This window comes from Pangasianodon hypophthalmus, chromosome 10 (assembly GCF_027358585.1).
Source record: "Pangasianodon hypophthalmus isolate fPanHyp1 chromosome 10, fPanHyp1.pri, whole genome shotgun sequence".
Taxonomy (NCBI): domain Eukaryota; kingdom Metazoa; phylum Chordata; class Actinopteri; order Siluriformes; family Pangasiidae; genus Pangasianodon; species Pangasianodon hypophthalmus.
The window spans coordinates 29,355,270-29,380,463 of NC_069719.1; the positions used below are offsets into that span (position 1 = coordinate 29,355,270).

Below are 25,194 nucleotides of genomic sequence, written 5' to 3' on the forward strand. Positions count from 1 at the left end.
GTAGTAACAAAGCAGCATGCGCATGCGCCCTGCGCTGTGGAACCAACTGGAGCGCGTTTGAAATGGCGCATGCGCATTGCGGAAGCAGGCAAATCAGCGATTTTGAAATGGCGCATGCGCAGTGACAATGCGGCGTCATGGAGATGACACATGCGCAGTTGTGACAGTATTTTGGAAATGGCGCCTGTGTTGAAGTGCTAGTCGGCGGTTGCAGAGTTTGTTAGCTTGGTTTACTGCTAGCTGGAATTTTCTGGCTTATTTATTTACAGAAGTAAAAAGGTAACCCTTTAATGGATTTGCGCAGATTATGACCAAGGAGAGACTGCACCAGAAGACGCGTTTGATATATTCGACATTAATAAATCAGTTATCGGCACACAGGTAAATACGGTGAGCTAAGCTAATGCTAATGCTAACTGTCCAACTAAAATAAACTGAGCTTAAGCTAGCTGGCAAGCGGCTAGTAACCTAACCTAAAACTTCTAACCTATATTATGTTTAGTAACCAGTAAGTGTGTAAATAAGATTATAATTTAAATATTCTGTCAATGTCATAGTTTTTAGCCTTGTTAGCTTAGCTAAGCGCTAGCCGGTTAGCGTTAATGAAGCGGTGCATTAGCCTGCGCACGTGCAGGGTTTTGTTTTATAGATAAATATTTTCTGCATGTTTAAAATGAATAACGCAGCTTATGACAGGATGTCTGACTTTTTATTGTGATTGTTGTGTTTTCTGCAGTATGTGTATGTTAAGGATTAGTCACTGTATTAGCTGTGAGTGTGAGAGAGCTAGTTTTCAGCCTGTAACTTTTTACTTTAAAATGAAAATGTTGATGTAAATATAATCCACATGCGCGGAGTGTCAGAGCGCAGCTTGTATCTGTGTAAAGATGGAGATAGAAGTGAATAAATCAAACACGGGCTCCAGCGCCAACAGTCTGATTTAAACCCTGAGTCAGTGTCTGATCGCAATCAACACGTCCTGTCCAATCTACAGGCGGATTACAGGCCCTGAGCACGCGCGGGCGGAGTCACGTGACCACAGGTCACACACCTGACATCTCCCAGGACAGAGAGAGAGAGACTGAGAAAAAGAGTGAGAGACTGAGAGACAGAAAGGCAGAGAGAGTTCTTTATTGATCCCTGAAGGAAGTCCAAGACACTTCAGGCTGAGAGAACATATACAATCAGAGAGTAAATAAATAAACAGATAAATAAATAAAGGAAAAAGGGTTTGTAATACTTGTATGTGGGTGAAATCCTCACAAACTGCTCCTAAAGAGCGGTCGCGCTTATTTAACAATAAACCTTTAAAATCAGTTAATGATTATTTTATTCAGAGTGTATAAAAATAAATGACCACTGAAACGGTGCCTTCACAGGAGAGTGTGGCGTTAATGACGGAGTCAGCGTTTCCTCCCGCTGTACATACACACGCAGGTTAGGAAAGTATTTAACCGCAGTTTATTTATTCTATCATTTCTACAGAGGCGGGTGAAAGGTGAGAGTGAGAGAGTGTGAAAAGTGTGTGTGCGCGCTTTGTAGTGTAAGATCCATGATTACTGCACCTTATCCTCGTCCTCAGAGACTCCGCCCACACGCTAAGGAAAGCCTGATCTCTTTTACTCTTTTCTGGCCACAAGCTTCAGGATCCTGAAGGGGGATTGAGATGGAACGGTGTCTGATTGGTCACAGTGTGTTTGGGGGGCTGAAGAGTTTCTTAAATTCTGACTAATGTTAAGTATATTTGTGTGTGTGTGTGTGTGTGTTTCAGTGAGGATGCGTGACCTGGCAGCTCAGGTGACCAGCAGTCTGCTGCGTTTTCCTGCAGTGACGGTGGAAGCTTTAGGAGAAGATGAAGTGACGCTGGACTCGGTGCTTCATGGGAAATTCACCGCGGGTCAGTGAGCTCACGCCTCCTAACCCTCACTGTGTGTTATTACTTAGTGTTATTTTCATCATGATGTAAGTGTGTGTGTGCGTGTCTGTGTGTGTGTGTGGAGCTCCAACGGCTCAGTGTTTGTTGTAGTCCACATCGCTGAAACGTCGCGCAACGCGTAAGAGTCGTGTAACGCGGTGTATCTCAGGAGCTCTAGCGCTGTCCCTCTTTACGAACCTCTCTGTAGCAGGACGTAGTTTTGTACGTTCAGTATCGTGACGCATCGCGTGTTACTGATTATCAGCACGAACGTTATCGGTGTTCATTATGACTGAAGCTGTTTAAGTTTTCCCTGTACTGTATGTTTGATTTGAGTGATGTCACTTCCTGTTTGTTCAGGTCGCAGCGTGTTGGCGTGGCTGGCGTGCGGGCCGCACTTGGAGGTGGTGCACGCGGCGACGGGCGAGCGTTTCTCTGCGTATCGCTTCAGCGGCGTGACGGATCACCTGCAGCCGAGCGTGACGGCGGTGAGAGAGTTCGGCTGGCTGAAGCGCAGCGGGCTGCTCGTGGGGCTGCAGGAGGACGAGAGCAGCATGCTGTGTCTCTACGACCTCGGCATCTCGCGCGTCATTAAAGCCGTCGTCATACCAAACAGGGTACCAGCTGCTCCTCTCTTCTCCTCTCCTCTCCTTTCCTCTCTTCTCCTCTCTTCTCCTCTCCTCTCCTTTCCTCTCTTCTCCTCTCTTCTCTTCTCTTCTCTTCTCTTCTCATAAACACCAGCAGCGTAGACTGTGATAATCTGCCTACTCACCGTGGTGTCTTTCTCTCTCTCTGTCTCTCTCTCTGTGTGTGTGTCTCTCTCTCTCTCTCTTTCTGTCTCTGTGTGTGTGTCTCTCTCTTTCTCTTTCTGTCTCTGTGTGTCTCTCTCTCTCTCTCTCTCTCTCTCTCTTTCTGTCTCTCTGTGTCTCTCTCTCTCTCTCTCTCTCTCTCTCTCTCTCTCTCTCTCTCAGATCACTGCCATCGAGCCGCTGGTGAGTTATGGAGGAGCGAGTACGAGTACGCAGCACCTGCACCAGAGCCTGCGCTGGTTTTTTGGCGTGGTTGCCGTGGTGACAGATGTGGGACACGTCCTATTGGTGGATCTGTGTTTAGATGATTTCTCCTGCACTCAGACTGAGCTGGAGGCCTCAGGTGAGATCAGCGTCACCACAACGCCTCGCGTGTTTATAGTAAATTGCAGGGATTCACACTGTGATAGAAACATCAGTCACGTTAAATTAAATTTCAAATATATATAAACATTAGTAATGATAAGAACGCAAACTAGTAAACAGAGTTAAAATGTTATTGTGTATTCGACAAACAAAAGTTTCGTCATTTAGTACAAAAGTTTCACTTAACGTTATTAAAGTCTCAAAGCATACTTAACGCAAATAGGGAAGCGAAAAGGGAAGGATGTGAAATAAAAACCTAGTTGTGTAAAATATGCATGGCTAGTTCACTCGCTAATGCTAACGCTAATCTGGGAGGTTTGGAGTGTTATCAAGACATTTCTGTTTGTCTAGCTCTAAAGCAGCTGCTGTATTACTGTGTATTATTTATCATCTTAATGTTAGTGTTGTGTTTGTTTCCTCTCAGATCTGGAGGTGGTGAATAAATGTCCGTCTGATATTCCGCGTCTGAGAGAGGGAGTCACTCAGCAGGGACGCCACCTCTGTCTCCAGCTGTGCAGCTCCACGGGGACGGGGGTCTCGGCGCTGCACTTCATCAGCCGCACCAATCAGCTCGCTGTGGGCTTCACCGACGGCTTCCTGCAGCTCTGGAACATGAAAACGCTGAAGAAAGAGTGAGTGAGACGTCGCACATCGACAGCACAGCTCTATCTGAAATCTGCCATAATAAATACTGAGCTTTGAGAAGCTGCTGAGGAGTGTGTGGGGCGCTTTTTGATGAGGTCATCAACATTTCGCAGGTATCACTCTCAGCTGGAGGGCGGCCGAGTCCCAGTGTACGCCTTTAACTTCCAGGAGCCGGAGAACGACCCGAGGAACTGCTGCTACCTGTGGGCTGTTCAGTCAGCGCAGGATCTGTGAGTCACACACACACACACACACACACACACACACACACACACACACACACACTGTCCATGTGCAGGACGTCTCCATTTCATTAAAGTAAACGCTTCAGTAAATGTGTGTGTGTGTGTTACTGTAACTTCTCCCACCCTGAGTGCTGCACTCTGATTGGTCGTCAGGTGTTGATGAATCTTCTATAACAGCAGCTCTGACAGTAGCGCAGGTTCATATTAATGCGCTCGCTCTAATACGGTATCGTTTCTATAGCAACAGCTCATTCACAGGGACGCGAACAGCGACGCTCCACTGATAATAAACAGATTAAAATAATCGTTCATACAGTGAAGTTTTCTTAAAGTAAGGAGATGTTTATGTAACACTGATGGAAGGAGTCTCCAGTGTCAGCGCTTTGTAACAGTCAGAGGTAAAGCTGTAACTTTACGTTTTCCGACGTCTTCAGGACAGAGGAGTTTACACTTCTTTGCGGTTTCTCACTAACATGCGGAACAAGCTGCGATTTATTTTTTTTTGTTTGTTGTTTTTTAATCTTATTAACTTGAAGAGAGAATAAAGAGAGGCTGGTGAGGGTTTATAGCTGAGTCTGGTTATAGCTGCTATAACATAAGTGACAACAGGAACTAATGTTTTGTGGGACATTAAGTGTAACTATAAGTGGATAAAAAGTATGATGTTATTCCTTAATAAATAAAAAAGTTTAATCATTGGTGAATTGATGTTGTATAAGAGGAATAAAACACTTGTAAAGGAAAAGTCCTGTTGTAGCAAAATAATCACCTTGGGGTCAGTAACAGTAACTCCACAGTGAGTTAAGTGTGTGAGTGTTAAGATGGGGTGTGTGTGTGTGTGTGTGTGTGTGTGTGTGTGTGTGTGTGTGTGTGTGTGTGCGCGTGCGTGTGTGTGTATGTGTGTGTGTTGCAGTGAGGGTGATGTAGTCAGCCTCCATCTGCTGCAGCTGGCGTTCGGGGAGAGGAAGTGCTCAGCATCAGGGAAGATCATCTACGAGGTACACGCTGACAGCACAACACCCCCTGCCTGATGTCCACCGGGGGGCGCTCTGTAACAGATGCGTGTGTGTGTGTGTGTGTGTGTGCGCGCTGTAGGGTCTGGAGTACTGTGAGGAGCGCTACAGTCAGGATCTGAGCGGTGGTGTGTTTCCTCTCAGAGCTCAGGCCACACACACTCGCCTGCTCAGCTGCCAGACCATCGAGAAGTTCCGCCATCATCCCGACAGAGAGGACAGCGTTAACGAAGGTCAGTTAACACTGACACGGCTTTCATTATCCATCCATGTTTATCAGGGGTGCCAATAGTTCTGGTGCTGATGTTTATCATTTTTATATTATGGTTTTTGATATCGCAGAATTAACCGTAAACGAGCCATGACTTTATTTTATTCAGAGTTTAGCGTAACAGGTTTATTTTTTCTTAGGTGCTAACTAAGAGCTGTAACTAACCTTACTCAGTCACTAACATAACATATATTACACACAGCTAGTTTAGAGAACCAAATAAACTCATGGGTCACTAGTCTAGTAACCATAGTAACCAGTATGTTGATTAATTCACCCAGCTAGCTAACAAGCTGCATATAGCTAACGGGTTATATACCTTAATGTAAGATAATTAACAAGGTTATCTAAACAACACTGGTGAAGTATAGTAGTTAAATAGCTAATAATAACTAGTTAAATAACACTATTCTCGTGCATTACGTACGATCGACGTACGATGTGTAGCTAACTAATGCGTGTAACACGTGTGTTTAAATTATATTTAAAATAAAGGCGTGTTTATTCTCTCTGTGTGAAAGACACAAACTCAGACCTTTAAACATTATAAATAACAATATCGCGTGTTAAATCATAAAATATATTGCTGTATAGTTGTGTAACTGATCCTCAGGTATGCAGTTACACACTCCTGCAGTGAATGAATTCTTCTGTGTGATTTATCCCACAGTGGCGTCTCCTGATACGAGTGTGTCGGTGTTCAGCTGGCAGGTGAAGTCGTATGGACAGGGCCAGCCTTCCACCTTCATCGGCCTGTTCGACATTAACAGATGGTACCACGCGCAAATGCCTGACTCACTGAGGTACGGGTATTTCTGGGGAGAATCAGATAACGATGTGAAACATGTGCTTTTAGTCGTTTATTTAAACAATATTGCATGAGTGAAGGTGTAGTGAATATCAGCTCTGTGCTGTGATTGGGCTGTAGTCATGAGGCCACGGGTAATCGCAGGTAAACGCAGGTAATCGCAGGTAAACGCAGGTAATCGCAGGTAATCGCAGGTAATCGCAGGTAATCGCAGCCGTGCTGATATTCAGTACAGGAGCACGATTGTGAGTGTGATGTGGTTTTTACACAACAGTTCTATAAACAAGAAATTAATATCGAGTAACTCACATTTCAGACATCAACATGGCCAAGTGTTTCATTTATTTTTGCTCCATCAGTGAAAATTAGTTCCCAAAGAACTAACCAAAGAAGTTGCCATGGTAACACGCTGACTGACTGACAGCCTGGAGTAAGTGTAGTAACGGCTTCAGTGTAATGAATTATTGCTCTAATTGGAGCGTTATGTCGTGAACACAGACGTGTGGAGTGACGCGCAGTGACACGTGCTGTGAAGGACTCGGCGCTATGACAGTGATATTGCTCTCGTAATAAGTTACACGCTAACCGGAAGCAGATGAATTGCTGTTAATTTAAAAAAAAAAAAAAAAAACAGCTTTACGTCCTTTCTAAAATTGTAGAAGTTTATTTATTTATTTATTTGTTCTTATTATTGAGTGTTAAAACTGTATTTTTTTAATATATAAATAAGTGTGACTATCGGGTGTGTGGTCAGGGCGGGCGAGTCTCTGCAGAACTGTCCCTACCTGGCCGTGTGGTCTCTGGACTCGGTGGTGGAGGTGACTCAGTCCTGCCCCCTGCTGGACGTTGTGGTTCATGAGCGCAGTCTGAGCAGAGCGCTGCCCCACACCTGCCCCCCTCCCGAGCAGTTCTACAACCCGAACACATACAACTTCGGCAAGTATACACACACACACACACACACACACACACGTACACGCTTCACATTGCATAAATTTCTAATCATAATGTACTGCTGTTATTATATGTGTGTGTGTGTGTGTGTGTGTGTGTGTAGAAGCGAGCTGTCTGCTTAATGCTGGAATAGTCCACTTCACCTGCTCCGGATATCAGAAAGAGGTCAGTCTGCTGTCTGTAATCAGCTCTGTGTGTGTCTTAGTGTGAGTCCGTTACTGAGAGGTTCTGGTTCTGGTTCTGCTTTCAGACTCTGAGTTATCTGAAGAAAGCTGTGCCGAGTCTGAGTGACGGGATTTCTAACGGATATTCCCGGTGCCTGATGTCCGGCCTGCTGTCCTCTCGGCTCGCGGACGTTCAGCCGTCCAGCCTGACTGAGGTGGAATAAACATCACCGTCGCCATAAACATCACCATCATCATAAACATCACCGTCATCATAAACATCACCGTCATCATAAACATCACCATCGCCATAAACATCACCGTCATCATAAACCTCACCGTCATCATAAACCTCACCGTCATCATAAACCTCACCGTCATCATAAACATCACCATCGCCATAAACATCACCGTCGCCATAAACATCACCGTCGCCATAAACATCACCGTCACCATAAACATCACCGTCACCATAAACATCACCGTCACCATAAACATCACCGTCACCATAAACATCACCGTCATCATAAACATCACCGTCATCATAAACATCACCGTCATCATAAACCTCACCGTCATCATAAACCTCACCGTCATCATAAACATCACCGTCGCCATAAACATCACCGTCATCATAAACATCACCGTCGCCATAAACATCACCGTCACCATAAACATCACCGTCGTCATAAACATCACCGTCACCATAAACATCACCGTCATCATAAACATCACCGTCACCATAAACATCACCGTCACCATAAACATCACCGTCATCATAAACATCACCGTCATCATAAACATCACCGTCACCATAAACATCACCGTCACCATAAACATCACCGTCACCATAAACATCACCGTCACCATAAACATCACCGTCATCATAAACATCACCGTCGCCATAAACATCACCGTCATCATAAACATCACCGTCATCATAAACATCACCGTCACCATAAACATCACCGTCACCATAAACATCACCGTCATCATAAACATCACCGTCATCATAAACATCACCGTCATCATAAACATCACCGTCATCATAAACATCACCGTCACCATAAACATCACCGTCACCATAAACATCACCGTCATCATAAACATCACCGTCATCATAAACATCACCGTCATCATAAACATCACCGTCATCATAAACATCACCGTCATCATAAACATCACCGTCATCATAAACATCACCGTCATCATAAACATCACCGTCACCATAAACATCACCGTCACCATAAACATCACCGTCATCATAAACATCACCGTCATCATAAACATCACCGTCATCATAAACATCACCGTCACCATAAACATCACCGTCACCATAAACATCACCGTCATCATAAACATCACCGTCGCCATAAACATCACCGTCATCATAAACATCACCGTCATCATAAACATCACCGTCACCATAAACATCACCGTCATCATAAACATCACCGTCGCCATAAACATCACCGTCATCATAAACATCACCGTCATCATAAACATCACCGTCATCATAAACATCACCGTCATCATAAACATCACCGTCACCATAAACATCACCGTCACCATAAACATCACCGTCACCATAAACATCACCGTCATCATAAACATCACCGTCACCATAAACCTCACCGTCATCATAAACCTCACCGTCATCATAAACATCACCGTCATCATAAACATCACCGTCGCCATAAACATCACCGTCGCCATAAACATCACCGTCATCATAAACATCACCGTCATCATAAACATCACCGTCACCATAAACATCACCGTCATCATAAACATCACCGTCATCATAAACCTCACCGTCATCATAAACATCACCGTCATCATAAACCTCACCGTCGCCATAAACCTCACCGTCGCCATAAACATCACCGTCGCCATAAACATCACCGTCGCCATAGCCGTCACCTTAACCGCCATCGTCTGTGTAACAGTGACCGTAACCGTAACAGCCGCAGTCGCCCTGGCAGTCGTGTGAAGTTGTAACCTCAGAACCTTTGATGATTGAGTTTCTGCACTGCATGTTGTGGGTTGTGTTCCCTGCTGTCTGTGACGTCTGTAATGTCGCTCCTTGGATAGCGTATGGCTAGAAAGTCAGTGAAATGTCTTTAACTCGGTGTGTTTTATATTCAGTGTTAATGTGTTTTTGGTTTAAACTGCAGCAGGAGCAGCTGGACGCCATTTTAACCACAGCAGTGGAGACGAGCGCTCTGGGTCTGATCACCGGCTGCATTAAACAGTGGACGACGGAGGGTGAGCACGAGCGCTCGCTTCTAACCCGAAACTTCACTTTTACTGATTTTATTCATAGCTTGCTCAGATTCCTACAGGCAGTGATTGTTCTTAAGTTTGTGTCTAATAATATACCTCTTATTTCTGGGTTATCGATAGTTTCTGAGCTGAAAAAACATTATTTACAAACATTATCTATCTCTCCTGTACCTTACAGAGCAGGCCGGATCCGCAGTGAACCTGCGCTACATCCTGGAGTGGGCCTGGGACAAAGTGGTCAAAACCAAAGAGGAGCTCGACGGCATATGTAAGCGCTCTCACAGCGGGAATTATCATCTCACAGCACGGGTTATTTTACACACACCCTTCAGTTAGAGATAAATTATGTAGCTGTTGGGTTTATGTGACTGAGCAGCACTGAAGGAGAAAATCCCACAGCTCCAGATCGCATCTACATCGAGAGCGACGCTACTGCGAGCTAATCACCTCATAATTCTGTATAATAATAAAACTAATAAAATTTTATATATTTGAGTAATACACTAAGTTTTCTAATTTGTGGTATTTTGTACTGTTTCATGTCACTCCTCTAACGTGTGTGTTGCGCGCGCGTGTGTGTGTGTGTTGCGCGTGTGTGTGTGCGTGTGTCTGTGTTGCGCGTGTGTGTGCGTGTGTCTGTATTGCGTGTGTGTGTGTGTTGTGTTTAGGTGCTCCATTATTCGACAGCTCATCTAATTTTACTGATCCTCAAACGCTGCAGCTTCTCCAGCACAGCCAGAGATTACTGAGTAACCTCAGCACCATCTTCCACTGCCTGCTGAACGAGGCTCAGGAGCTCACACAGAGAGGTCTCTCTCTCTCTCTCTCTCGGACACACACACACACACACACACTCTCACACACACACACACACTCTCTCACACACACACACACACTCAAAATAATCTGAGTGGATAAATAAATTGTTCAGTATGTAATTTAATATCAAAGAGCACATCACTACACTTCTGTCCTCATTAAATGTACAAACATCTATGAATACACGTGAATATGCAGATTTGGAAACGGTCACGCGGCTCTCGATGTACATTCTCCATATTATAAATGATTTAATGTTACCATGACAACCACCATCTGTGGTCTGTCAGGATAGTACTAACTGAGCTTATACGTAGCTCTGCCTCTAAATCAGTATTACACAGAAATACAGAGAAACGGCTTTAAATGGAAAGATGTAGAGGTGATGTTTCAGCATCCCGCTGTGGAGAGCAGGACGAGGGGAAGGTTCCTCAGCGCGCGTTTCTGTTAATGAACTCTAATAAACACTCTTGTGTAGTGTTAATGTTTCTGTTAATGAACTCTAATAAACACTCTTGTGTAGTGTTAATGTTTCTGTTAATGAACTCTAATAAACACTCTTGTGTAGTGTTAATGTTTAGAGCACAGCTTCAGGACATCATCATTATTACTATTATTGTTACTATTATTATTATTATTATTGTTATTGAGAGCAGTTGTCGTTAGTGTTCGTGATGTTGAAGTGACGGTTAGTCGTGATGATTAATGTGTTGCAGGTGTAATCGGTCTGGTGAATAAGTGCATGGTGTCCAGTCTGATCTCTCAGTACGCTCAGGTGGTCCTGTGGTTCTGCCGCACCGGTCTCCTCCCCGAGAGCGCCGGTAAAAACCCTCACCTACACCTCCGTTTTCATTATTCAGCCTCCACCGACGTGTACATGCGGAGTTCTTTTCCTTCTTACAGATGACGACGTGCTGCAGATATCGCGGCCTTTTTACAGTTTCTCTGTGATTAAGAATTATTACACGGGTCAGAGGGAGGAGCTGCACAGACTCGCCAAGTGAGTCAGCACGACATGTTCGCCATCTTATGTTCACATTTATAGCAAACATAAACTCCTGAGCAGTTATGTGGTGATGATCAGCTTGAGCTGTGAAGCTGATGTTGCTAATAAAGTGAAGCGTATAGCCCCCGGTTTAGCGTGATCCCTCTTTCCTCAGAGATAAGTGGAACGCTGACTGTCTGATGATAGACGGGTTGGTGGCTCAGTGTGGCGAGCGTCTCTCGGAGCTGTGGACGAGAGACCAGGGCGGGACCGGGCAGTACCCACCTCCATCTCTACACGTAATCATCTCACTAATTATAATAATAAAAATAATATGTTTAGTTTATATTCACATCAGACATCAAAGAATCAGATGATCTCATCTACAAAGCAGATGATTTACACTGTAGTGTTTTATTTAACTAGATCTCCTCTATTAAAGAACTGTCCGGCTAAGACAACATCCTGTTAGCATTTACATATAAACTCATGACATCTGATTAGCCTTCCTCTGTGAGGAATAAAATAAATATACAGCAGGTAATGGAGTAGCTCTTTAAAAATCAGCACGAGGTTACAGAACATTTTGACTGATTTTTTGTTGTTGTTGTTGTTTTTCTGATTTGTGTTTCTCCAGGCCCTGCTGGATTTATACCTCCTGGAAAATGTAGAAGAATCTACCAAACACGCTATTGTATCCTTTCTAAGCTTCACTGCTTCACGTCACGTTTCTAAATCAGATTTATCGTGTTTTGAGTCGTTATAATTACAATAATTATTATTAGGTTTAGTTACAGAGCTCTTTTATGCACCGTAAGAGTTACAGAGCTCTGTGAGGCTGGATAAAGGGAATACAGAGATAAATAGCTGTGTTATAGAGCTTTATTAGATGAAATAAAAGGGTTATAGAGATATATTAGATGAAATAAAAGGGTTATAGAGCTTTATTAGATGAAATAAAAGGGTTATAGAGCTTTATTAGATGAAATAAAAGGGTTATAGAGATATATTAGATGAAATAAAATGGTTATAGAGCTTTATTAGATGAAATAAAGGGGTTATAGAGCTTTATTAGATGAAATAAAAGGGTTATAGAGATATATTAGATGAAATAAAAGGGTTATAGAGCTTTATTAGATGAAATAAAAGGGTTATAGAGCTTTATTAGATGAAATAAAAGGGTTATAGAGATATATTAGATGAAATAAAAGGGTTATAGAGCTTTATTAGATGAAATAAAGGGGTTATAGAGCTTTATTAGATGAAATAAAAGGGTTATAGAGATATATTAGATGAAATAAAAGGGTTATAGAGCTTTATTAGATGAAATAAAGGGGTTATAGAGCTTTATTAGATGAAATGAAAGGGTTATAGAGCTTTATTAGATGAAATAAAGGGGTTATAGAGATATATTATTGTAGTTGTAGTAGAATCAGACTCTTATGTAAAACTCTGTTTAGTCGTGTGTGTGGTTTGTGAATCTTAACCGTGCTCTCCAGGTGATTTATCTGCTCCTGGATGTGATGTACTCTTTTCCTAATAAGAGCGGAGCGTCAGTGGAATCTTTCCCCACGGCTTTCTCCATCCCCATCGGCTTAGTGAAGCTCGTACAGGGTCTGTGGTTACTCGATCACCACGACCACGAGGTATCACGCTGTGTTCTCGCTGTGTTCTCGCTGTTTAATCGCTGTGTTCTCGCTGTGTTCTCGCTGTGTTCTCGCTGTGTTCTCGCTGTTTAATCGCTGTGTTCTCGCTGTGTTCTCGCTGTGTTCTCGCTGTTTAATCGCCGTGTTCTCGCTGTGTTCTCGCTGTGTTCTCGCTGTGTTCTCGCTGTGTTCTCGCTGTTTAATGTGTTCTCGCTGTGTTCTCGCTGTGTTCTCGCTGTTTAATCGCTGTGTTCTCGCTGTGTTCTCGCTGTTTAATCGCTGTGTTCTCGCTGTGTTCTCGCTGTGTTCTCGCTGTGTTCTCGCTGTGTTCTCGCTGTTTAATCGCTGTGTTCTCGCTGTTTAATCGCTGTGTTCTCGCTGTGTTCTCGCTGTGTTCTCGCTGTGTTCTCGCTGTGTTCTCGCTGTTTAATGTGTTCTCGCTGTGTTCTCGCTGTGTTCTCGCTGTTTAATCGCTGTGTTCTCGCTGTGTTCTCGCTGTTTAATCGCTGTGTTCTCGCTGTGTTCTCGCTGTTTAATCGCTGTGTTCTCGCTGTGTTCTCGCTGTTTAATCGCTGTGTTCTCGCTGTGTTCTTGAGTTTTCTTTCACCTAGTGTTTGTAATTAATGTAAGACTTGTTCAGGGTAGAAGAAGGTTTGATACGATATCCAAGTGTATAAAGTGTTTTCTTTCCTTTTTTTTTTTTTTTTTTTTAAATAAAAAAATAAGTATTTCCAAATGTCATTAAAATTTCATTTTTAATTTTTTACATGCATTTTTTTTTTTTTTTTTTTTTTTTTTTTTTTTTTGTTTATAAACTGGAAATGCTTTAAAATCCATTCACGTAGAAAAGAAAAACTTTACTACAGGGGAAGAAAATCCCAAAACTCACACAGGTAATTTATCTCTCTCTCTGACTGTCTGTCTGTCTCTCTCTCTCTCTCTCTCTCTCTCTCTCTCTCTCTCTCTCTCTCTCTCTGTCTGTCTGTCTGTCTGTCTCTCTCTCTCTCTCTCTCTCTCTCTCTGACTGTCTCTCTCTCTCTCTCTCTCTCTCTCTCTCTGTCTGTCTGTCTCTCTCTCTCTCTCTCTCTGTCTGTCTGTCTGTCTGTCTGTCTGTCTCTCTCTCTGTCTCTCTCTCTCTCTCTCTCTCTCTCAGAACTCTCTGGACCTGCTGCTCCACCCCTCCGTCTCTCCGTGTGTGTGGGCGTGGCAGCACTCTCGGGTTCTGCAGGCTCTGATGATCCAGAACAAACACAGCACAGCGCTGCACTACCTGCACATGATGAAGCCCTCCATCACCTCCACCTGCTTCACCAAGCTGTGTGTGTCTGTACTGCTGCACAACAGGTACACACACACACACACACACACACACACACACACACACACACACACACCCCCTTCACCAAGCTGTGTGTGTCTGTACTGCTGCACAACAGGTACACACACACACACACACACACCCCCTTCACCAAGCTGTGTGTGTCTGTACTGCTGCACAACAGGTACACACACACACACACACACACACACACACACACACACACACCCCCTTCACCAAGCTGTGTGTGTCTGTACTGCTGCACAACAGGTACACACACACACACACACCCTTCACCAAGCTGTATGTGTCTGTACTGCTGCACAACAGGTACACACACACACACACACACACCCCCTTCACCAAGCTGTGTGTGTCTGTACTGCTGCACAACAGGTACACACACACACACACACACACACACACACACACACACACACCCTTCACCAAGCTGTGTGTGTCTGTACTGCTGCACAACAGGTACACACACACACACACACACACACACACCCTTCACCAAGCTGTATGTGTCTGTACTGCTGCACAGCAGGTACACACACACACACACACACACCCCCTTCACCAAGCTGTATGTGTCTGTACTGCTGCACAGCAGGTACACACACACACACACACACACACACACACACACACCCCCTTCACCAAGCTGTATGTGTCTGTACTGCTGCACAACAGGTACACACACACACACACACACACACACACACACACACACACACACACACACACCCCCTTCACCAAGCTGTGTGTGTCTGTACTGCTGCACAACAGGTACACACACACACACACACACACACACCCTTCATCAAGCTGTGTGTCTGTATCTCTCAGACTGTAAATGAGCTCTCTTGCAGCAACCCTTTTATGTGTACACTGTCCCAAACCGTGTGTGTGTGCGTGTGTGTGTGTGTGTGTGTGTGTGTAGGTGTATAGTGGAGGCGTGGGCGTTGTTGAGGCAGCAGGTTAATAAACTCAGCATGGACGAGCTGCTCAGGTTTTTCTATGAGACGTGTCAGGAGCTGGGTTTAATGAAGGAGCTCCTCAAACTCCCCCTCCAACCCTCTGAACAGGTGAGAGTGTGCGTGCGCGCGAGAGAGTGTGCGTGCGCGCGAGAGAGTGTGCGTGCGCGAGAGAGAGTGTGCGTGCGCGAGAGAGAGTGTGCGTGCGTGCGCGAGAGAGAGTGTGCGTGCGCGAGAGAGTGTGCGTGCGCGAGAGAGAGTGTGCGTGCGCGAGAGAGAGTGTGCGTGCGTGCGCGAGAGAGAGTGTGCGTGCGCGAGAGAGAGTGTGCGTGCGCGAGAGAGAGTGTGCGTGCGCGAGAGAGAGTGTGCGTGCGCGAGAGAGAGTGTGCGTGCGCGCGAGTCTTACTGTGTTTGTCTCTATCCTTCAGTGTATCTTTCCAGCTGTCTGTCTCACTATTTCTAATTATCTAGTGTCTGTCTGTCTCACTTTCTGTCACAGCAGATCTGTCTCTGTTTTCACTGGTGTGTGTGTGTGTGTGTGTGTGTGTGTGTGTGATGTATAGGAGTGTTTGGAGCGCTTCCTGCAGGAAACCGGAGGGTTCCAGAACAGAGAGCTCCTCATGGTTCACTATCTCCAGCAGGCCAACTACGTTCCTGCGCTGCAGATCAACCACACGCTGAAGATGAACCTGGCTGTGAGTGTGTGTCTGTGTCTGTGTCTCTCTCTCTCTCTCTCTCTCTCTCTCTCTCTCTCTCTCTCTCTCTCTCTCACACACTCACACACACACACACACACACACACACACACACACACACACACACACACACACCTCTCACAGACAGTGTTGCTTAACATTCATGTTATAATCATCAGAATTCTTTTCAGTGATAATCATCACAGAATGTTAATAATCATCAAATATTAATAACTTGTTAATCATGAATAATTATTATAATAAATAATAATGATAATGAATGACTATTAATTAATAATGGGAAATAATGATCTAAATAAATAAACATTATTATTTTTATCATTTTTCAAAACTACCAATTTATGATCTATTTTATTTATTTATTTTAATAGTGGAGATAATTGAGATCGTAACCAAAATACGGTTTTTATTATATACATTTTTTATGAATTTTCCTTCTTCCATCAGTTGCTTCTTTCGCATGACACCACAGACCTCCTCTATATTCCCTAAATAATCCGGGATCATTCCCAGGCACCTCTCGTGCCATCCTTGGGAAAAGTGTTGGAATTTTAATCACATGTCTCAGGTCACACGATTGTCGAGTTTATGATTTTGTGTCAGAAGTGAAATAAATCTGGAGTAAACTGACCTGCTGTGTTCTCCAGGGCGATCGCGATCCTAAGATGAAGGAGAGATCGAACACGAGGAACTCCATCATGACTCAGTACGGGAAGGTGTTACCCCGCGCGCAGAGGAAGCTGGCCATCGAGCGCGCAAAGCCGTATCAGCACCCGTCCACCGTCCTCAGAGAGGGTGCGCAGGCTCCGTTCTCACAGCTCAATTCTCTGCACTTTTATCAGATTTACAGTTAACCTGAGAGAGAAATTTCATCGTCTTTACTTCCTGTTCCAGTTACGAGGCCGCAGCCGTTATCCACCGTGGCTAAACGCTCCACTACCGAGAACGTCCTGAGCAGAGCGGCCTTCATTAAAAACGTCCTCACGAAGATTGAGGAGGTGTGGATCGGCAAGGACACCACGCCTGAGCCCTCCCCTCTCAAGAGGTGTGTGTGCGCGCGCGCGCGTGTGTGCGTGTGCGCGTGTGCGTGTGTGCGTGTGCGCGTGTGTAACTGGTTAAATAAGGTGTGTTTCCTGCTGAGGTTCCTGGATGGGTTCCTGTTCTGCTCACAGCTGTAATTCTGCCAGCGGAGTAATATTCAAACTTTTCCTTAATTTCATACAAATTCCTCAGGCCAATTTCCTAACTGCAGTCTCATCTTTTCTTTGTTTGAATTTTGTTAATGTTTAATAAAAAAACAAAAAAAACAGTTGTGTTAAAGTTATTCAGTCTACAGAATACATTTAGGCTAAACAGGCCACGCCCACAGTGCTGTGACACGCCCAGAAACTGCTCACTGTGACGTGTGCATGTAGATTTAATTAATTAATATCTGATAAGAATTGTTCATGGCGTGAAGTTTCTCTTTGACCAATCAGCAGGAGTGAATGTGTCGAGCTCCGCCCACATGCTTCCTGTTTGAGGAGTGTGTTTAAATTCTGTTTTATTATAACGTGTTATTCCTTCATGTTTTATTTTTCAGCCCTAAAGCTGCTGACGCTCTGGTGTCCAGCCCGAATCCTCCGACCTTAAACGTCCCTGAGGCTTTTGTTGGGACGCCGATTAACATGCTGACGAAGAGGATGTCCAGGTAAACAGAACACCTGAGCTCAGAGCCGGTATCTCCACGGTGGTTAATTGTGTGACAACAAACGGCTTTCTAAATTATTTATTATTAATCGAACATATTTCCACATCATCATCATCTTCATCAGTGGATAAATGATAAGTTTTGGCATCTGAATAAACTTTTCTGTAATAGTGTTGTTCTAAAATAAATGTGAAAACGTTGTTAACGTGTGACGTCAGACTCTTGGATCTGGCGGTGCAGCCGTCGTCCCACGCGACTCCAGACGCGTCTCACACTCAGGCGACTCCGTCCAGATCCGTCAGTTCCTGGGCTGCACCTAAACACATCAGCAGAGCTCCGGAGCTCAGCCTGTTACACACTCCTCAGGTGGTGAAGGTGAAGAAACACTGTACACACACGCGCTCCACACACACACACACACACACACACACACACACACACACTCTATACACACTCCCTATACATACACTCCTCAGGTGGTGAAGGTGAAGAAACACGATCCACACATTCCATACACACACACACACACACACACACACCACTCACATGTCTGTAATATCTGTGTATAAAGTTTTTATTTTAACATATGATCACAGTTTAATGTAATATTTTCCACTCTGACAGAGAGCTCGAGCTTTAGCTGCGTCCGGTCCGGTCTTCTCCTCCTTCACCCCTCAGTCCATCCTAAGGAGCAGTCTCCGCCCCACTCCTATAGCCACGCCCACTGCATCACCTGCCCGATCAGCCACGCCCCCTTTACGCCCCAAAGAGAGTCGCATCACCTTCGTGGAGGACAGTGAATCTCCAGATCTACCCAAGAGCCCCTCCCTGCACTGGAGCAACGGGGTAACACACCACACACCTCACACACACACCTCACACACACACACCTCACACACACACACCTCACACACACACCACACACTCTAGTACACACTCTGGTCATGTGACTTAGATTTACATACAAACAGGGATATGGACTAAATGATTAATAATAAACTACAAACTCAGAATTTGAGAGGTGTTTTTTGTACTTTAGCTCACTGCAGTTGATGAAATTAGCGAGCTGAAGCGCCCACCCCTGCCACCAGAGGGCGGAGTCGAGGGATGGAGCGAACATTCTGGTGAAGAAGAGGAGGATGAGAGAGAACCCAGCGTAGCGCTCACACCTTCATTAGAACAGAAAGAGAGCGTGGAGACGGAGGAACCGACGCAGGTCTTACCCACGCTAGAGCGCAGGCCCAGTCTGGGACACGAGACAAGCGCACTCTCCGTCCAATCGGATTCCACGCTGGAATTCCACGACGCTCCTTCTCCGGCGGATGTGATGAGACCAGCATGGCAGTCGAACAGCAGGCTGGATGAAGAAGATGAAGTCGTCATCGTCAGGCGTCCGGAGTCAGACACTGACATCAGATTGCTTTGTGCTGAAGAGCCGATTGTGAACCAGGAAATGGAAAACGATGACGTTTCGGAGTTTGAGATGCAGCCAGATGCACAAGAACATGCAAAAGAAGACACCGAGGAACGGAGCGAGGAATCGACAGCAGAAAGAGAAGTGCAGAATACGCCAGTTGTTCCGGTCGCTTCACTGGAGGAGTCGGATCAGGATGATTCAATGAATCATGAGGTAGTTTTGGCACCACGTGAACCAATCAGAACCTCTGGAACGTCTGAGGAGCCAATCAGAGCGGAGGAGATCAAGGACCTTGAGCCAGCTCCACTACCGATCACTGATGACGCCGTCACTGCCGAGGAGCCAATCAGAGAGAGTCCCGAAGAATCTGAGTCACGTGAATCAGTTGAACACTCCGTGGTTAATAACGAGCCAATCGGTGAGCTTCCTGCTTTTGATAGCGACGCTGTTTCTGAAGAGCTGAAAGAGAAACCCGAGGCCATGGAGACATCAGGTGGGAATTCTTAAAAGTGGGCGGAGTCCCGGTAGTCTTAAAGGACGTGTGTTGTCGTTTATGACTGAGATTAATTAGAATTTCTGCTTTCAGATCTGGATGATTACGTGGAGCGTCAGTTATTCGGTGATCTCTCGCCTCCGCACTCCCACGCCGACAGTAAAGAGGCTTTAGAAGTTAACAGGTGCCACAAATCATCACTAATCACTTCTTTTTTTCTTTTTCCTCTTATTTCCTGTTGGATTTATTAATCTTTTTTTTCCTTCTGCACAGTGAGCCATGTGGAGATGTTAAAGATCTCGGAGCTGAAGATGATACACACAAATCTGTCGCCTCGTCTGAAGCTGCGACCTCCGAGTCACGATGTGAGCGTTTCTTTATTAAAGCTTATTAAACTATAATATATGCAAATATATGCATATTTAATATTAATAAGCTGTGTGTTCTCTTAGCTGTAGTCAGCCTGAACGACACTGAGGAGCTCTCCAGCTCTGACGAGGATGAAGAGGAGATTGGGGAGGAGGAGGAAGAGGAGGAGAATGCAGAAGGCGAGGAGGAGGAGGAGGAGGAGGAGGAGGAAGACTCGGGCAGTGAGGTGGAGATTATAGAGGAAGTAAAAGGAAACGGGACGCAGCAGCACCTTTACCTGCAGGACCTCCAACCTGAAGATCAGTTCCTCCAAGAGCAGGCGGCGGCTGTGCTGTCCCTCGTCTCTGACCCACAGCTGAAGGTCCGACGCTCATCACACCACCGTCCAGCTGCTTCAGCTCTCAGACACACGCACACACGCACACACACACACGCACACACACACACGCACACTCTTCACTAGCTCTCTCATTTCATTATTTTTCCCCTGATATTCTATTTATTTATTTATTTATTTTAATTTATTTAATTTAATTTGATTTATTTAATTTTTTTCTTTGACTAGTCTCAATTTTTTTTCTTTCTTTTTTTAAATATCTCCTATCTTTCTATTTTTTGCCGTTAGGAAAATGAAACCTCACCCTCAATTTGTGTTTCTTAGATTTTATTTAAATGTATTTATTTTCTAATTGTACTGATTTTTTTTATTTATTATTTTTAACTAATCTACATTTTCTCTTCCTGTCCTCCTGACTGCGTGTAACTGTGGTGTGTTTATGATGTGTGTGTGCGCGCGTGCGTGTGCGTGTGCGCGTGTGTGTGTGTGCGCGTGTGGACTGAGCAGGTGGTGGACGGCTGTGAGGAAGAGGAAGGTCAGGTGGTGGTGGTTGGCCTGAGACCTGCGAGCCTGGATGATGAAGGTGATGTGTGCTACACGGAGCTGAAGCCCTCCACCACTCTCCTCGTTCCTATCGAGCTGGCCGCTGAGCATCAGGAGCTTCTGCACGGAGCCGAGCTGCCCGAGGTCGCACTTCCTCTCAGCTCCAATAACTTCTCCCTCATGCTGGAGGCAGATGATGAAGAACCAGCTGCTTTAGAAATGGACGCTGAAAACCATCTAACTCTGCAAGAGAACACAGAGCACGCTGGAGATATGGAGGAAGAACCAAATGCTAACAGGGATGATGTTAGTGTGGAGCACGCTGTCCTCGAGCCTGAGGAAATGTTCAGAATGGAGGAGATACCTTCAGAAACGGTTGTGCCAGATGATGTGGAACCTAATAAAGTATACCTAATAGAGGAGGTTCAGATGGAGCAGGAAGTGACTGAATCTGAACCGAACGTGGAAGATCAACCTGGTGAACCAGCCGAAGAAGTTCAGAAACAGTCGAAGTCAGAAGCAGTGGCAGAACCTGAACCACTTATAGAAGATCAACCTGATCAATCAGCAGATGAAGCTCAAGCAGAGCAGACAGAAGAGAAAATGGAGCGAATTCCAGATTCTGCCATTGAAGCTCAAACAGCAGAGGAGCCTGAGGAGAAACCAGTGGAACCTTCACGAGAACCTGTGGAGAAACCAGTGGAAACTGCAGAGGAGCCTATGGAGGAACCTGTGAAGGAACCTGTGATTGAAGAGACTTTTGATGTAACTGATATATGTGTCACTGGTCAGGTTCAGGATTCAGGCTTGACTGAAGTCAAGGAGGATGGTTTGGTCCATAATGAGAAGATGGCTGTTGAAGATGTTGTAGAATCTAGTGAGCTGGTTCCTGTAGCTGAAGACCATGTTTCTGAAGCTAATAGAGCTGAGTTGAAGGAAGTACAACAAAGCCCAGCAAGAAGAGGAAGAAAGACCGTTACATTTCCAGTAACCGTGATGGAACCTGAGAAAGATGCTTCTGAAGAGGAGCGAGCTGATTCGAAAGTGCCTTCCACACCAAGACGCGTAACGAGGAGCGGCAAGCAGCTGCTGGAGTCTGAAGTTCTCATCACACCAAGGAGAAGCACAAGAAAAACTGATTCTGAAGTCATTGTGGAGGAGGTGCCCTCAACAAAAGCAACTCCTCCACGTAAGACTCCACAGAAAGCTACACCCAGGAGAGGAGCTCGCAAAACGAGGAGCTCGAGTGCAAACGATGACGTTGAAGAAGTCCAGAATATGGAGGAAACGTCAATTGTTGAACATCAGAGCGCAAGGAAGACTAGAAAAGTGGCAACAATCGAGGTCCCAGAGCCGATCCCTGAGGAGAAACCTGCGGAAAACCAAGCTAACACTAACGCTAGTCCCGGCAGGGTGACTCGCCAGTCGAGCAGGAGGCTGAGCTTAACGCTGGAGAACTTCCAGATGGTTTCAGACGTTCAGAACGCGTCTTTAGTGACGCCACCGAGGAGCAGAAGGAAAACCAGAGGCACTACGGAGGAAAAAGCAAACAACGAGACTTACATAGTGGACAGCGCTCAGCTTCAAAACGTTTCCAGACGACTGACGAGGAGCCGGCACTGGAACGACGGAGAGGAACTCGAGAAACCAGAGAACCTGGAATCCACCAATCTGCTGGAGAGCGCTTTGATGGAGAGACTGAACAATGACCAAGCTAAAGAGAGTGAAGTGGTAACGGAGATAGTGCGCGCCAAGCGGCGGACCAGATCTGTAGCTCCAGCTGTGGACCATGAAGAGCAGAACGCTGAAGCTCCGGAGTCAGCGCTTTCTACTGAGCAGCAGGAGCAGAAGAAGAAATCTGCTCCGTCTGTTAGAAGAACGAGAGCCAGCAAAGCGCCAGAACCCGACACCTCACCTGTTAGCGACGGCGCGTCTGGGGCTCAGAGAGCGAGAGGTGAGCGCTCTTTATAAGCACGCGCTGAAATCTGTTTTCATTTCAGATGTTTATTCATAACGTTTTTCTCGTACAGGAAAGAAGAAAGACGTCGCTGTAAACGATGTTGTTTTGTCTCCTCCTGTGACCCGAATGAGACGAGCGACCGCGGTTCCTGACAGCCGGCTCCAGGTGACACTCAGAACATGTGCTCTGTAGCTGTAGGAATATAAACGCACATCATAAAGATGATTATTCTCCTATTACAGCACGTCCCCAAGTGTTTTATTCCTCTTATACCACAGCGCTTTACCAACAATTATTATTTCCTGTGTTGTAAAACTTAGTTACAGCTTTAGTTACAAAGCTCTGACGCTGGAGACTCCTTCCAGAAACCTTCACAATATCATCGATTACACACGTTATTTAACAGTTTATCAGTGGAGCGGTCGCTGTACACGTCCCTGTGATCGAGCTGTTACTATAGAAACGATTAGAGCCAGCGCATTAATATAAACCTGCGCTACTGTCAGAGCTGCTGTTCTAGAGAATTAATCAACACCTGACGACCAATCCCCAGTGCCGTGGCGCAGGAGTGAATAATGATCTCATTATTCTGTGAGTAATTGGGGCCACGCGTTTGGCGCCACGTGTGAGGAAAGTTACAAACACTTTTCCTGTTTGTTTTTTGTCATGAACGAAAAGATCTTATCGGATGAAGCTGAAGCGGAAGCTGAAGCGGAGGTTAAAACGAGGAAGAAGAGAACGACGAGGTAAATCCGTCCATCCTTCGGTGCTCCTGTCAGATTCAATACTTTATTAAACTCTAACACATTATATTTTTATTTTATTTTTCTGTCTCCTGTGTAACAGAGCGAGAGCCGAGCCCGAACCCGTGACGGTGGAGCTCCTGTCTCCTCTGGCGAGTCCAGCAGAACCGGTTCAGAGGAAGAAGCCGGCGGATCGAGAGGCCGCCGCTCCGAAGATGAACCTGCGGCGGAGACGCATGATGGAGGCCATTTTCCCCAAACCAGTCACACGCAGGAAGAAACTTTAACGCTGATCACACCGCCATCATCATCATCATCATCATCATCTTCATCGTGGTTTTCTTTCCCTCTGGAGCTTCCTGTGTGCATCTGCGTGTACAGTAAACACACCTGTTTCCCTCACGTCCTGATTTTTACCAGGACTTTATGCTGCCTGCTGTTTTCTAATTAAGGAAATGATTTTTGAAGTGAATAAATAAACAGAGCTCTAATTTGGGAGATTTAATTTTATATTAAATAAATAATTAAACTTCGAATGAGCGAAGTTTACAGCACGGAGCACTGAGGGAAGCCAAACGATGCAGAAGTCTTAAGTTTTAAAAACGTGCATTTCTACAAATGTAAATAGTCTTTTAGGGATGTTCTGAATAAAATTTGATACCTGTGAATGAGATTGTTACTCGTTATTTCATGTTTTTAGGATTTTCTTCACTTTGTAGTGCGCACTACACTCGGGCAAATCACTTTATTTTGATTGGTTTCGCGATACGTCACATCGTTTACTGCACCGTATCAGTATCATGGCGTTTAAATTCCCCGAGATGCACTGAGGAGGACGCGGCTCAGACAACATGCGCTGTTTCGAAGGCTTCTTGAGGACATCTGATCTCTCAAAGCATCACCTGATTGGTTTAATGTCCAACCTGAGATCAGACTTTATTTTTATCTTGAGTGTGTTTTCAGTGTTCTGTGGTGTTTTTCCCCTTCAGCTCTCTTTAATCATGATAATGTGAATATTCATGTCACTGTTTTCATTCCTTATTTGCAATAATATTCAGTGTGCTCTTTATCTGCAGTTTTACTGTCATGAATCACATCCTGTTTCACTTTTCAGTATTCTTGCTTTTTTAATTTTATATTAAGGAGATGCTCTATATTTTTAATGCCAAAATTAAACGATATGTAAACTGTATTTTTGCATGACTGTAAATTATTCTGTATAAACTGTAGTCCTGATGTAGAAATAAATCGGCTGCGTGGTTTGATTTGTGTATTTTGTGTAAAGAGTCAGGACTGACTCGGTTAATTACGCAGTGATGTTCATTCCTGCAGCACTGTGTCTCTTTTAAATGCTAGTCACTGGATAAATCTTCTCCTCCTGACTCCTGAGTGGACTTCACCGTTCATCTTCAGTAAGCAACTTGTCCTGCTCAGGGTGGCGGAGGGTCTGGAATATATCCCGGGAATGTAGCAGCGTGTCTGTGAGAGGAGACCAGAGAACCTGGAGGAACCTCACATGAACAGTGGAGAACGTGTGAAACTCCACACTGACAGTAACCCGAGCTCTCAGCAAACCTGACATGGGCGGAGTCTGATCAGCTCTGACTCGTTGGTCACGGGTTACTCTACCCATCTGTCTGCACAAAGTATTGGCACCCCTCTGCACACATCCATCAGTGTAAAAGGAGCAGTGGTGAGCAGA

General features: G+C 45.1%; 2 protein-coding genes across 4 annotated transcripts in view; both read left to right on the top strand.

Moving 5' to 3' along the window:
- The first annotated feature begins 149 nt into the window (after window positions 1–149).
- Window positions 150–24,160, top strand: ahctf1 (AT hook containing transcription factor 1). 3 transcript variants are annotated; one of them, XM_053237778.1, is made up of 36 exons: window positions 150–390; window positions 1,772–1,897; window positions 2,276–2,532; window positions 2,887–3,067; window positions 3,515–3,722; window positions 3,849–3,965; window positions 4,894–4,978; window positions 5,076–5,226; window positions 5,935–6,067; window positions 6,827–7,008; window positions 7,130–7,191; window positions 7,277–7,405; window positions 9,368–9,458; window positions 9,655–9,744; window positions 10,145–10,285; window positions 11,012–11,116; window positions 11,199–11,295; window positions 11,456–11,579; window positions 11,918–11,974; window positions 12,780–12,926; window positions 14,080–14,270; window positions 15,191–15,335; window positions 15,788–15,919; window positions 16,588–16,735; window positions 16,835–16,985; window positions 17,523–17,630; window positions 17,849–18,005; window positions 18,255–18,476; window positions 18,670–19,540; window positions 19,634–19,724; window positions 19,814–19,905; window positions 19,993–20,270; window positions 20,754–22,743; window positions 22,820–22,914; window positions 23,422–23,495; window positions 23,596–24,160. In XM_053237778.1, the coding sequence occupies exons 2-36, from the start codon at window positions 1,777–1,779 to the stop codon at window positions 23,777–23,779; spliced, it is 7,407 nt and encodes a 2,468-aa protein (XP_053093753.1). In that variant the 5' UTR covers window positions 150–390; window positions 1,772–1,776; the 3' UTR covers window positions 23,780–24,160. The 3 variants fall into 3 exon arrangements, with proteins under 3 accessions (XP_053093753.1, XP_053093752.1, XP_053093754.1); XM_053237777.1 differs by having other exon boundaries at window positions 150–381; XM_053237779.1 differs by having other exon boundaries at window positions 150–381; window positions 23,428–23,495.
- Window positions 24,161–24,301: 141 nt separating this feature from the next.
- kif28 (kinesin family member 28) overlaps window positions 24,302–25,194 on the top strand; it is an 18,315-nt gene continuing 17,422 nt past the window's right edge. Inside the window, exon 1 of the mRNA XM_053237783.1 lies at window positions 24,302–25,194. This exon is cut by the window's right edge and continues 201 nt beyond it. The gene's annotated coding sequence lies outside the window, so the exon portion shown is untranslated.